Here is a 13,541-nt window from a genome sequence, read left to right on the forward strand (position 1 = left end):
AAACCTTTTCCTACAAAACAAAAATGCCCTTCGACAGGAAAACCGCATGATAAATTCGCTAATTTTTAATAGAGCCTTTTAAAAACTAGCATTAAGAATTATATTTTTGAAATAACCAACTTATTCTGGATATCTACTACAACTATTTTATGCTTACAAATTATCATTCAACTAAAATTTAAGCAAGACGATTAAGAAATTATAAATCAATATTTGCGCATTTTCGTTATATAAAATTGCAACTGCAATTATAATACAATGTCAACACAAAGAAATTTTTACGATTAAACAAGAATTTCGATATATATTATTTTGGGCATCCCTATTAAAATTTTAATTTGACTTAAAAAGTTTCAAAATCTTATTTCATTTTGACATTTACCAATACATTTTTTTCAATATGGCCTGTCAGTCATAAGTGAAAAGAAGTAATAGAAATATAGTTAAAAACTTTCATAATTTAAATAATATTCATGGCTAAATTAGCGTTGAAATTTTGTGGGAAACATTATTTAATTATATTTCATATGTAGATAATTTTATAATGAGTAAAATTTAAATCCTTTGATTAATCAGTTAATTTTGGTGGGTAAAGAAAAAATAATTTTCCATAAGTGATACTTGCGCAATATTTTTATTTAAAATTTAATTTATATAAAAAAAATTATTAAAATCTTAATTAAAATAGTAAAAATGTTTTAAAATAGTGCATAAGTTAATTCTTAAAAAACGATGCAGTATATGAAGGCTAGAAAGGAATGAAACACTGACAAAATTTTACTAGGAAGTGCTAATCGATAATTTACTAATGAAATTTTATAACTTAGGGAAATATTTTAAATAATTTTTTTATTTTTGCAAAGCTAAAAGTAATATAAACATGAAGATTTGTGATATAATGTATGTGTGGTTTGATAGAATATAAACTGAAATAGATAAAATTTTTAAAAGAATTTTCGTTATCTAAAATCACGGTGAAGGATACTTAATAAAAGAGGTGGTGATTACCCCCTTGTTTTTCTTTTGTATTTTAATAATTTTTCTGTTAGTCTCAAGTTAGATGTGATTCCGAGATTATAATGACCTTAAATAATGTGTTAATACTAAAGCACTTAATATATGCCTAGCCTAATGGTTATTTTGTTGTTATCCATATTTAAATGCACATACATTTTTATGTTTTTGAAAAAGTGTACACACATATAATATACATTATACAATATGAAGAACACTTATTGAGAATATAATCATTTACTTTTTAAAAGACGAGGGAGAAACGTGGTAATTATCTAATACTTGAGGCAGTATACTCCATAATAAAGAAAATAAAATTCTTTAACTTTTCGCTATAGAAATTTTTGTTTGTGTTAGTGAATTGGAAAGAAAAAGAAAGATAAAAATTCTTTTACTTAAAATTTGATGCACAAAGCAGAAAAAAAAATCAGAAAAAAAATTTCAAATCTTTTATGTAAATTTTAAATAAATTCTTAATAAAGGAGGCAATAAAATATAATTAATGGAGGCAATTATTTCTTCCTATTTAACAGATTTTTATTGAACCAATTATTTCCAATTTGCGCAATTTTATAATCAGTAAACATAATATTATTAAATATTTCACTAAGAGTTAAAAAACAACTTGTAATAGTTTAAACTTCTGTGATGTAACTTGTAACTTCTTAAACTTCTGAAATGTGATTTTGAATTCTTGAATGTGAAATGAATTCTGGAATGTGATTTGTTAAACAGGCATTTGTCTACTTATGTACCTATACTTAGATATTTAAAATATTTAATTTACTTTATACAATAATCAAAAAACTTCATCAACTTATCTTAGCTGAATTTCAATTTACTTTTGGTGCTTTAATGTAATTTTATTCTTCCTTGTTTTGAATCAAATTGCCTTTTCTTTTAGTTTCGTTAAGATATCTAAATTTTTCAATTTTCAATGGTGCAGCAGATTTCAATAAAATAAACCATTAGTGCATAATACAGCATTAAAAATGATGCAGTATTATATTCAATTTCTAAAGAAATTAATAGGAACGTACCTTTTCATGCAAATTTTATTGATGTAAACAAGGATTGACCTCAAACAAAAGACTTTCGTGTCACATGAAAATGTTAAAATACATTCTGTCTAGTTCATTGAATCCAAACTTTTTGTAGTTTAATAGATTTGAAAAAATAATAAATTTCCATCAGGTATCTACCCAATTTTTTTTCTCTTATTTTGTTTTGAAAATTTGAGATGACTCAGAATGCGGTGTAAATAGGAAATATTTAATTCAAAAGGTAGTCTTTTGAATAGAGTATTTTTTTTATTATCTTTCAAAGGGCCTGGAATACATAGCTTTAAAGAATTGAGAGAAAAAAACAAAAAAATAGCTTCACTTACCTAGGGTTGAAAACGAAAAAAAATCGTTTCTATTTATGTGAAGTATCTATCACTAAAAACACACTTGTTTGATTGCTCCTGCATTTGATATAATTATATACATAAAATTCAATTGAATTTTATGTATACAGGGAGGGTAGGGTAATTGTACATGTTCTGAGATTGCTTATTATAAATTAATGGTAAATAATACCCTTGCACTCGAATGCACACATATATGTATGTTAAAAAATGCAGTGTTATTTAAAATGATTTACTGCTATATGAAATAAATTTTTATTTATAGGAAATTTTTATTTCAGGAATGGTGTCTTCCTTTAATATTCGAGTTTTCAAAAAGGATCATCATCAGTTATATCATCATAAAAAATTAAAATGGAACAAGAAATTGGTACTTGGGATTCCGTTTTACTTGAAAATATATCTGAAGACAATTTCATAAGTAATTTACATCAACGCTACAAACGGGATCATATATATGTAAGCCTTGATGGAATTTATTTTTAAAATTATTAAGTATTAAACAAAATTTTAAGACATATATTGGAACATCCCTGGTAGCAATTAATCCTTATCGACAGTTATCACATTACTCTCCTGATATTGTTCATGCTTATGGAAATAAAGGGATTTTTCAACTTTCACCGCACATGTAAATAAAAGTATTGAATAGATAAATTGTATTTTATTTAAAAAAATTTTTTTTTTTAGATTCGGAATAGCAAACTTAGCTTATCAATCATTGACAAATCAAAGCGAAGATCAATGTGTCGTTTTGACAGGCAAGCTTTTATTCAAACCAAAAGTTCAAAATAATTATTCAAAACATTCATTTAAATAGGTGAGAGTGGTTCAGGCAAGACTGAGTCATTCAAAATGATATTGCAGTTCTTGACACAAATTCAAGAAACTAATAGATTGAAAATAAAACACCAAAATTGTGGTAGAAGACGGGGTTCAAGTTCGTGTCCAGCAAATAGTGGTCATAGTGGGCAAACTTCAAGATCTAATTCAAGACCAAATTCCCGATCGAATTCAAGGCCTTCGACACCAAAACCCAATCAATCACCAGTTTTAAGTGACAAATCTGTAAATGTTTTGTTAAAAGCTAGGTCAGAAAGTTCAGATCGTTCTTCAAGCAAGGTAAGTAATTAATACAATAAATTAGAAACATCAATACAATAACTTTTTCGTTTTAATTGCTGAATACCAAATTTTTTTGTAGAGATACTCCAGAGAAAAAATGGTAGATTTCGATTTTTCACATCACAAGAGTTCGGAAAATATATCTACACAATGTGGATCAATTGGTTTATCAAAGCAATATCATCATCCATCTACAACATCAATAGCTACCATGACAACTCCAACAACCACGAACGCCATAGTGCCAAAATCTTGCTTCAAGCATAATCATATTGATTCAATGGGCCGCTCAAAAACTTTAACTACCGTTGATTATTGTTTGAGGAAATCAAGTTGTGATTTATCGAAAAATTCATCATTATTAGCAGTCACAGCCACGCCTGTGAGCAAGTACAATGAAAATGTCATTATTGTTCCAAACAAATCTGTAACTAGTATGAATGCGTGTTGCGCTAAATCATTATTAGGGCAAGAAATTCGTTCAAAATCTTTACCTCACCAACACAATTGCTCAAAAGATAGCGGAAATGTTGTTCATCACGTAAAGTGCTTACGTCAAAAGAGTTTAGAAATAAATGATGACGGTCAAAGCTCAATTTTATCTTCAAATACAAATACAACAACAGCAAGTATACATTGTAGTACAACTTCAATACCGATTACTGTATTGAAGTCAACAATGCGCAATACAATAACTGATTCTCATAATATTGTGCACCGTGGAAGTTGTGTTAATTTATGCCGGCAGCAACAGCAACAGTTATCTTCTTCTGGACATGGATCAATGGGTGATGGTAGTCGGGATGGTAGTAATATTAGAAGTGCCTGTAGTAATTCTCCGTTTGTACATGGGGACCCATACAGACTATCGTCAAGAATATCTTTGATTGATGCTCACAAATTGGGATTGAAATTTGTAGAGCGCGAACAAGCAACGTCTAAAACAAAGGTATCAGGAAATCCAAGTTATATTTATTTACATAAAGATTGGCTGGAAACGAGCAAAGTACAAAAACTACGAGATCGTGTAATAAACGCAACGGTATTTTTAGAAGCTATGGGAAATGCAACAACATCAAAAAATTCCAATTCAAGTCGATATGTGAGTTAATGATAGTAATAAAAGTAGCTTTTTATTTAACATTAAATTATTTTAAAGGGAAAGTTTTTGGATATAGAAATTGATTTTAGAGGAGATCCAATTGGAATCCATATAACACACTGTAAGTAATAGACAGATGAAAAATTTATATCAATCCAATATTTTTTTACTTGATTAATACAACATTTTCAATTTTATTTTAATGCTGCCAGATTTATTAGAAAAGGTATCAAGTTTTGGTGATGAATTTTTCATAAACGCTATAATATTTTGTTTTTGACTTTATTTCGAAAGTATATAATATCAAACTAACTTTTAAAATTTTTTCTTGTTTAAGACTCGAGTAACAAATATTAATAATGGGGAAAGGAATTTTCATATATTCTATCAGTTACTACATGGTGCTGATATACAATTTTTGAGTAAGACTAACATAAATTTATAAAATTGATAAAAAAATAACATAATTTCTTTTTCAAGAATCTTTAAAATTGTATCGGAACATAGAAAAGTATGAACTTTTGAAAAATACTTCAGCAACCGAAGATGATAAAGCCTGTTTTTTATTTTCTAAAGTAATTAAATGTTAAAAATTCTTAACCGAAATTTTATTTACTAAATGGCCCAATATCGTTGCAGAAATCATTGGAAATTATCGGCCTAGCATCGGAAGAAATTATTTCAATATTCCGAGTTTTAGCTGTGGTGTTGAAATTAGGGAATTTCATATTTGTCCCTATTACGAATATTGATGGAACGGAAGGATGTCAGGTTTCAAATGATTATGGTAATATAAAAATGAAATTCGTACCTAAAAATATATTAATAGAATGAATAAAAAATTCTCAATACAGAATTAGAAGAAACAGCCCAGCTTTTGGGTTTGGATGAAAATATATTATTACATTGCCTTACTAGAGCTAATACTCCATGTGCTAGAGGACATGAAGATAACGGTAAATGATCAGTAACTTTTTAATGCAAAATCGTATGCTTGTTTCTAACAAATAAACACCTATTGTTTTTTGTTTTTCCTTATTATTTTAGGTTCAGAATTGGATGCCAGACAGGCGTCATCAATACGTAATACGTTATGCAGATCATTGTATAGCCGATTATTTACTTGGCTAGTTAATCGTATTAATGAGACTTTAAAATCTAATCAGAGAGAAAAAAACTTAGCTTTATTAGATTTTTATGGTTTTGAAATTTTAGAATTAAATTCTTTTGAACAATTTACAATAAACTATTGTATGGAAAAAATACATCAGGTGATTTATCATATCCCTTATTTTTATATTTATCATATTCTTTATTTCCTTCTTAACTTTATATAAATAATTTTAGCATTTTGTTCAAAATGTATTAAAATTGGAGCAAGAGCTCTATATTAGAGAGGGTTTAGAATGGAACAGAATTGATTTCTTTGACAATGAAACAATATGTGAATTAATTGATAAACCTAATTATGGTATTTTGAGCTTGTTAAATGAATCGCACATAAACAATGATGAAGCGTTACTTGTAAGAATACAACAATGTTGTGCCGGGCACCCAAATTTTTTAACATGTGGTCCAACAAAAACATCAATGTCATTCAAGTGAGATATTTGAGAAATATTTTTAACTAAATAAAAACGCTTTCAATGATTTTTTAGAATTCGTCATTTTGGAAATGTTGTAACTTATTCAATTCAAGGATTTTTGGAAAAAAATTCTGATACTCTACCAAAAAATATTAGTGGCGGATTATACCAAAGTAAATTGTCCTTAGTACAAAGTCTTTTTCCAGAAGGTAATTGTTTTTCAATTGGTCTCTTATATATTTTAATATTTTCGTTTTCGTTAATTTTATTTGATTTTTAGGCAATCCCAAACGTTCATCCAAAAAGCCAACCAGTTTAAGTTCAAACTTACGAACTCAGTTACAAACTTTACTGTCTATCGTTAAAAATCGGCGTAACCATTACGTCTTTTGTATAAAACCAAATGAAACCAAGCAACCACGAGTTTTCGATATGGCTTTGGTACAACACCAAGTTCGTTATATGAGCTTGATGCCTCTAGTTAACTTATGTCGTAATGGACATTGCTTTCATTTAACCCACGCTAAATTTTTTAATCGTTATAAACTATTAAATAACTTAACATGGCCGCATTTTATTCATGGGAGTACCATTGAAGGTATAGCGCTGATAATACGAAGCGTACCATTGCCATCAGCTGAATTTACGATTGGGTCGAAGCATGTTTTTGTCCGCAGTCCTAGAACAGTAAGTGCAACTTTTATTGATTATTAAGTAAATTTGCCTCATAACATGTTTGTAACTAGATTTACGAATTGGAAGAGTTCCGTAAAACAAGGTTAGACGATTTAGCTACTCTCATACAAAAGACATTTAGAATGTACGTGAGAAGGAAAAGTTTCAAGAAATTACGTGAAAGTCAAATAATTATTTCAAGTGCCTGGAGAACGTGGAGGGTAAATATGCGGTTTTTAATTTTTGTGATTTATGAGTTTTCATATTTCTTGTATAAGGCGTTAGAATTTCAATTAGAATTTCGTGTGTTTTTGATGCACCTTTTCTAAGCATGTTTTTATTTTATCACTGTTTTCTTTTTTTTTTGTTATTTTATTTTAATTTATAAAATTATCGTATAGGAATGTCGATTTGGTATACCATTTACAGGCAGAAGACACTTATGGAGCCTATACAAAATTGTGAGTCTTAACAGAAAACAAAAATTTGGGTTTGCTAGTTTAAAGTTAATAGTAGTTGTTGTAAAAGCTTGTAATGTTTAATGTTCTTATATAATTTCAAAAGTATGTGTCCTTTATGTTTTAATTTTTTTTGTATTTATTATAGGCTCGTGACGAATATCGAACAATGAAGTATCAGAAACAGTTGGAATGGGCCGTTAAAATAATTTTTGACTACTATCGTAAATGGAGAATACGAAATTATTTTTTAACATTACCGTTACGTCTTCCACCTAATACATTAAGTCCATTATCATTAGAATGGCCATCTGCACCAAAATTTTTATTAGAAACTAGTCGCTTGTTGCGGAGCATATATCACAGATGGCGCTGTTATATATATCGTAGATCATTTGATCAGACATCAAGAAATCGAATGAGGGAGAAAGTCACAGCTAGCATTATATTTAAAGATAGAAAAGCATCATATCCAAGAAGGTTAATTTTTGAAACTCGTATTTTTGCTCAATAACAAAACATTATTTTACAGTGTTGGTCACCCGTTTGTTGGTGATTATGTCCGGCTAAGACATAATTTGCAATGGAAAAAATATTGTATGGAAACCAATGACCAATATGTCGTGTTTGCAGATATTGTAAATAAAATCACACGATCAAATGGCAAAGTATAAAATTTTTTTAATTTTTTAAGCAAATATTTAGTTTCGTTTCTTTTGCATATTTTTAGTTTGTTCCTATATTATTAGTATTGTCAACTTCGTCAATGTTGTTATTAGATCAAAGAACGCTGCAAGTCAAATATCGAGTGCCTGCTGCTGAAATTTATCGGATGTCTTTAAGTCCATATTTGGATGATATTGCTGTTTTTCATGTCAAAGCTGTAAGTATTTCAAAACAATATTATGGCACAATCATATATCGCTTTGATAAATTTATTTAAATTGTTAAAATTTTATTGTTTTTAATGTATTGGTAAGCAAATTTTAGGCTTTTTTTTTGTAATCCTAAACTTTCGAATCTTAAACAAATAAAAATTATTGTTACAAAACTATTCTCTTTAAATCATTTTGCATATCATATTAATAAATAAAGCAATTTTTTACAAATCACATTCTATTCTAATAAGTGTTAATTTTTTATATAAATAAAACATTCGTATTGATTTCTATATTTTCCCTATTCTGTAACTAAATCACCAAAACAACATTTAAATAAAATAAACTAGGATCATTATTGTGCTAGTGATCATCAATGTTCGTCTGATTCACCATCAGGTTGCCTTTTTCAGGTAATCCAAAAAATGAAACTGTAGATTGTAGCAATGTCTCGTTTTTAATTGATTCTGAAAGAAAAACTACATACCTTTTAATTTTAAATGGAATTTAATTACCTTGTAGTGTAAAGTAATTTAGTTTCAAAATACATAAGTAAACTAGTTTAAAATTTTTAAATTTTTATAAATTTAAAATAAACTCCTTTAGATTTTTAATGATGAAATTTTATTTCAGTCGGAACTTGGCCGAAAAAAAGGAGATTTTGTATTTCAAACTGGTCATGTAATTGAAATTGTCACAAAAATGTTTTTAGTTATTCAAAATGCAACAGGGAAACCCCCTGATGTACACATTAGTACAGAGTAAATAACAAAAAAAAAACATTTGAGAAATTTTTTAAAACTTTTGTTTTTTTTTTTCAATTGAAGATTTGAAGCAAATTTTGGACAACAAACTGTCATATTTACATTTAAATATGGCGGCATTTCTGAATTACCCCAAGGACAACCAAAAGTTACGAGGCGTGGGAACCGAATGGAAATTGTTGTTTGATCTTCATTTGATTATTTTTCATGTCATAAGCGCTAATTTTCAATATAACTTTAGTTAAAAAAAATACAACTTAGGAAATTTATATATAGAAGAAAATAAAAAAAAAACAAATAATGAAAAAAAAAAAAACAAATGTACCTAAAGTTAATTGGCCAATTATAAATGAATGAACTGTAAATGCCAAAATTATAATACAAAATTAAAAAGAATTACTTATCTGAAAATTAATTTTTTGATAAAAAATTTTAAAATAATGCAAATGTAAAATAACATAATATTTAAAACTCTAATTTAATAACACAAGCAAAAGAATTTTACTACACAAATATTTTAATTCACATTTTTTTAAATGATCATATGATCATATGGCCGAATAAATTTGGATAATTATCAATTAAAAATTAAAATTCTATAAAAAAATTTAAATTGACAATAATAAAGAGGCATTATTCATATCACAATTAATCAAAATCAATAATTAAATATTTATTATAAAATAAGAAATAAAGTCTCAAATTTGGCAATTAATGAAGAAAGAGTGTAGTCAAAATTGTTGGCACTATATTCCTTCTATTTATCCTTAATAGAATTACCCATTTTTATTTGCAATATAGTTTTTACTGTTGTTTCTTTCCCAATATTTGACAATCATTTCCCCCTTAATAGATAAAATACTTTGTAAAATAAAAACTGCTCAACGTATATCGTATGAAATATTTTTATGAACTAGTATAATACATATATACTTATATATTTATAGGCATGCATATAATATAAAAATAAAATTGTTAATCGAAGAAATTGTTCTACTGAAAATAAAATATTAAAAATAGATACATACATATATTAATTCTATGCAAAGCATTTCAACAGTGTTAGTACGCCAGTTATAAAATGGCGAAAAAATCTCATACTATTAAAACACAGTATTTTAGAAAACTATTATAAATACATCTTAACAAAATGTTAAAAAAGGCTGTCAAAGATCTTTTATTAATTATGTAAGTGAGATTTCTATGTGATAACTGAAATTACCACAGTTGCAAGATCAGAACCGATTGCGATAATAAACTGCTCCTAGAGTAATTGAACTAACTCCAATCGATTTATGAAAAAAATCTTGCACTAAGATTAAATCATCTTGGAAAGGAAAGTTATATAGAAAACTTATTTAGTAAAAATACAAATTTGAATAAAAAATTTATTGGTCATTTATATAATGCTTTTTTTTTTATTAAATAAAAAATTAATTTTTATTTTAATTGAATCTTATCTGTTGGCATTTAAACTAAAAATGAATGTTAAGAAAAAAAATATTGAAAGTTCATGAAGAAGCATTTTTTTCATGAAAAGCTTAAATCATTTATTTTAATCAAAAATAATAAGAGAAGTTTTTTTTTAAATCAATAACCGAAATTTAGGAAAATAATGAAAATTAAATTGTTTTAATTGTTTTTAATTAAATGAAAAAAAAAGACAAATATTTTTGGAAGAATCGAAAAAAAAAGTTTTATAACATATCGGTACTAAAGAAGATGTTTTCCTTTTTAATAAGAAAATATTAATATGTGCAAATCAAAAATATTTTGTAATGTAGTTAACTATGATAATATTATATTATATACGAAAAACTAAAAATGATTTGTAAGCTAAGAATAAAATTAAGCAAAAAAAATTAAATATAATTAAAGAAAATTAGTTTTTAATAACGAAACTTAATTGATTATTTATAATATTTCATTTTATAGAATTAAGCTAGAGTTGGGTTAGATTAACTTGGTTGTTGAAATCAAAAATATTCGAGATGTTAAGAAATTGTTGGACTAATTCGTTTGCTTTTTAAAAATTGTTTACGGGCAACCATATCCATAATATTTTAATGTTAAATTTTTTTTTTAAATTCCTAATTTTCGGTAAACAACTTCATTGTGAATTTTATATTTACTTTTTAAATTAAATTTTTATGATTTAATTTATTGTTATCTAGAGTTTTCTTACCAAATTAATATTAGCCAACTTTTTAACATTTCTTAATGACAACAAATACTGAAAATAAAAACTAAAAACAAAAAAATAATTTTATATTTATGCAAATAAAGAGTTTATGTTTTCAAATTTTCATATTTAAATAAAATACTCATAATGTTGTCGGTTCTTCCATTATAATTTTAGAAGTGTTAATCTTCTTTTTTTTTAATTGTACATCAATAAAAAGTCTTAATTATTTCAGGGAATTGAAACAAAATATTTCAATTTTTATTCTTAAAAATTTTTTTATAATTTTAAAGAAATAACGTTAGTGGTTTCAAAGCTAATATTAATATCTTATGTGCCATTGTTCAGAATAGCGTGTAAGTTAACATTCATATATACGTTAATAAGAACATTCATAATATATAAATTAGATAACATTTTTTAGCACTAAGTAAAACAAAAAAATTATTACATTAAATTTCTATTTCATTTTGCACAATATTGAAAATTCTTTTGTTTTCGTTTGAAACTTGTCTTTAACATAAGTACATACATAAAATGTAAATGGTATTTGCAATGTGTTTTTAATATTCAGGCGCCGCATTTATTAAAATTATTAATTATTATAGCATATCATCCACAAAATACCATTTCAAAAGTTGACTTTAAATTTTCATCTAAACTGCTACAATCTAAACTACTTTTAAGAATTTCATATTACAAATTTTTAAGCGGAAGCCCTACTAAAAAATGTTTTTTTTTTCACTAAAATAATATATTGTTCTTGAAATTTTAAATTGAGTATAGTGTGCAACATTAAATAATATTAATTTGAATATGGTTTAGATTTTTTTATCCTCAATTAATAATTAAAATCAAATAATTGTTTAATTTTTATTGTTTTTATTGTTACAATACAAGTTTTAAATTGAAAGTTTTTGAACATTTGGAAGCCGCAAATATATACTATACTATACTACTGAGAATTTTAAATAAAATTTTTACCAACAAAATATTCCACCAGTATTAATTTATTTATTAAAATTAGTATTCTAAAATCAAATGAAATTATGTTTTGTCATTGTAATTAGTATTTTGTTATTTGAAAAGTTTTGCACTTAAAAAAAAAAAACAGTGGCCTGTACAAAAAAAAAAGGAAACTATTAATAAATATTCCCTTCCTGATAAGGCAAAATATTCTATTGCAATGCTATTAACTCTTAGATAATAAGTAAAATTAAAATTAAAAAAAAAAAAAATATATCGTTGCACTTTAAAGAATTTTTAAAATAGCTATAAGATCTTATAAAATATATTATATATATCATATATGTATAATTATGCTGATATAAAAATTTTATATACATATATACATATATATGCATATAATTCAATAAAATCAATTTATGTACATATATATATTATATAAATATATATCAGAAAATTAAGAAATATTTATTTAAACTCAAAAACAATTTTCATATTCTTTTAACTCCTAAACAAATAAATTAAATTGTTCTAAGAATAAGGTCTTAATTAACCAAAACTTGGAGTTAAATAATAATAAAAAAAAAAGTAGTACAAAAAATTATTAAAAAAAATATAGTTGGAGCCTTTTCAGTTTCTATGTCCATTTATCTAATAAATTTGATCTATTTATATTTAGCTAAATATATTTTGTGCTATAGGTACAACGAATTGTATAATTTTTAAATATAATCGAGTTTTATTTAAAATTAATATTTTTTAATTGAAATATCTTTTTATTTATAAAAACACTTAAATATAATAAGCGTAAGAGGGTCATCTGTGTTATTCAAAATCATGATTTTTCATATGACTAATTTTTTTTTTTTGAAGATTTTTATATAAAAAATTATTTTCTTTTTAATTTTTACGATTTTTAAAAGATGTAGATTGTTCTAGAATAATATGAGTTTTATTAGAGGTTTTTGAAAAAATATTTATGTCTACATAAGGTTTTCTCTTTAATTAAGTAATTAAATCTAAACGATTGAATGGGATTTAATTAAGAAGGTTACTAATGAAAATAATTTTTTTAAATTAAAAATCTAAATTTTGAGGAATTTTAATATCTTGGAATCAGAAAAATTTTAGTTATTAAATTTTTTTTTAGTAAGTAATTTTAGAGTTAATTTTAGAGATATTGCAGAAAGAAATTATTTATACTTAAATTTTTCAAATTGAAATCAGAAATGAAAAATTTTTAAATGGACATGGAAAAATTAAGCACAAAGGGCCTTAAATATTTATACCGTAACATAAGTAATATTTAATTACTTATTAATATTTATACCATATTAAAAGCTTTGGTTTATTCAAAACTTCACAAAACAAAAAAAAAAAAAC

General features: G+C 25.3%; 1 protein-coding gene across 1 annotated transcript; it reads left to right on the forward strand.

Moving 5' to 3' along the window:
* Window positions 1-459: 459 nt before the first annotated feature.
* Window positions 460-12,658, forward strand: LOC129609418 (unconventional myosin-Ib). The gene is made up of 21 exons (XM_055521325.1): window positions 460-585; window positions 2,704-2,881; window positions 2,938-3,053; window positions 3,113-3,183; window positions 3,243-3,544; window positions 3,627-4,649; window positions 4,707-4,770; window positions 4,994-5,071; window positions 5,130-5,224; window positions 5,289-5,436; window positions 5,504-5,605; window positions 5,697-5,920; window positions 5,997-6,250; window positions 6,308-6,444; window positions 6,516-6,922; window positions 6,982-7,131; window positions 7,517-7,848; window positions 7,901-8,036; window positions 8,099-8,251; window positions 8,880-9,007; window positions 9,074-12,658. The coding sequence occupies exons 2-21, from the start codon at window positions 2,777-2,779 to the stop codon at window positions 9,195-9,197; spliced, it is 4,149 nt and encodes a 1,382-aa protein (XP_055377300.1). The 5' UTR covers window positions 460-585; window positions 2,704-2,776; the 3' UTR covers window positions 9,198-12,658.
* Window positions 12,659-13,541: the final 883 nt, after the last annotated feature.

This window comes from Condylostylus longicornis, unplaced genomic scaffold, assembly GCF_029603195.1.
Source record: "Condylostylus longicornis isolate FDR11 unplaced genomic scaffold, ASM2960319v2 ptg000004l, whole genome shotgun sequence".
Lineage (NCBI taxonomy): Eukaryota > Metazoa > Arthropoda > Insecta > Diptera > Dolichopodidae > Condylostylus > Condylostylus longicornis.

Excerpts from the sequence above, each read along its gene's own strand:
- LOC129609418 (XM_055521325.1), top strand. The coding sequence starts at position 2,777 with ATGGAACAAGAAATTGGTACTTGGGATTCCGTTTTACTTGAAAATATA. Across the intron at positions 3,545-3,626 it reads CAGATCGTTCTTCAAGCAAG|AGATACTCCAGAGAAAAAAT; the intron begins GTAAGTAATTAA and ends ATTTTTTTGTAG. Across the intron at positions 4,650-4,706 it reads ATTCCAATTCAAGTCGATAT|GGAAAGTTTTTGGATATAGA; the intron begins GTGAGTTAATGA and ends ATTATTTTAAAG.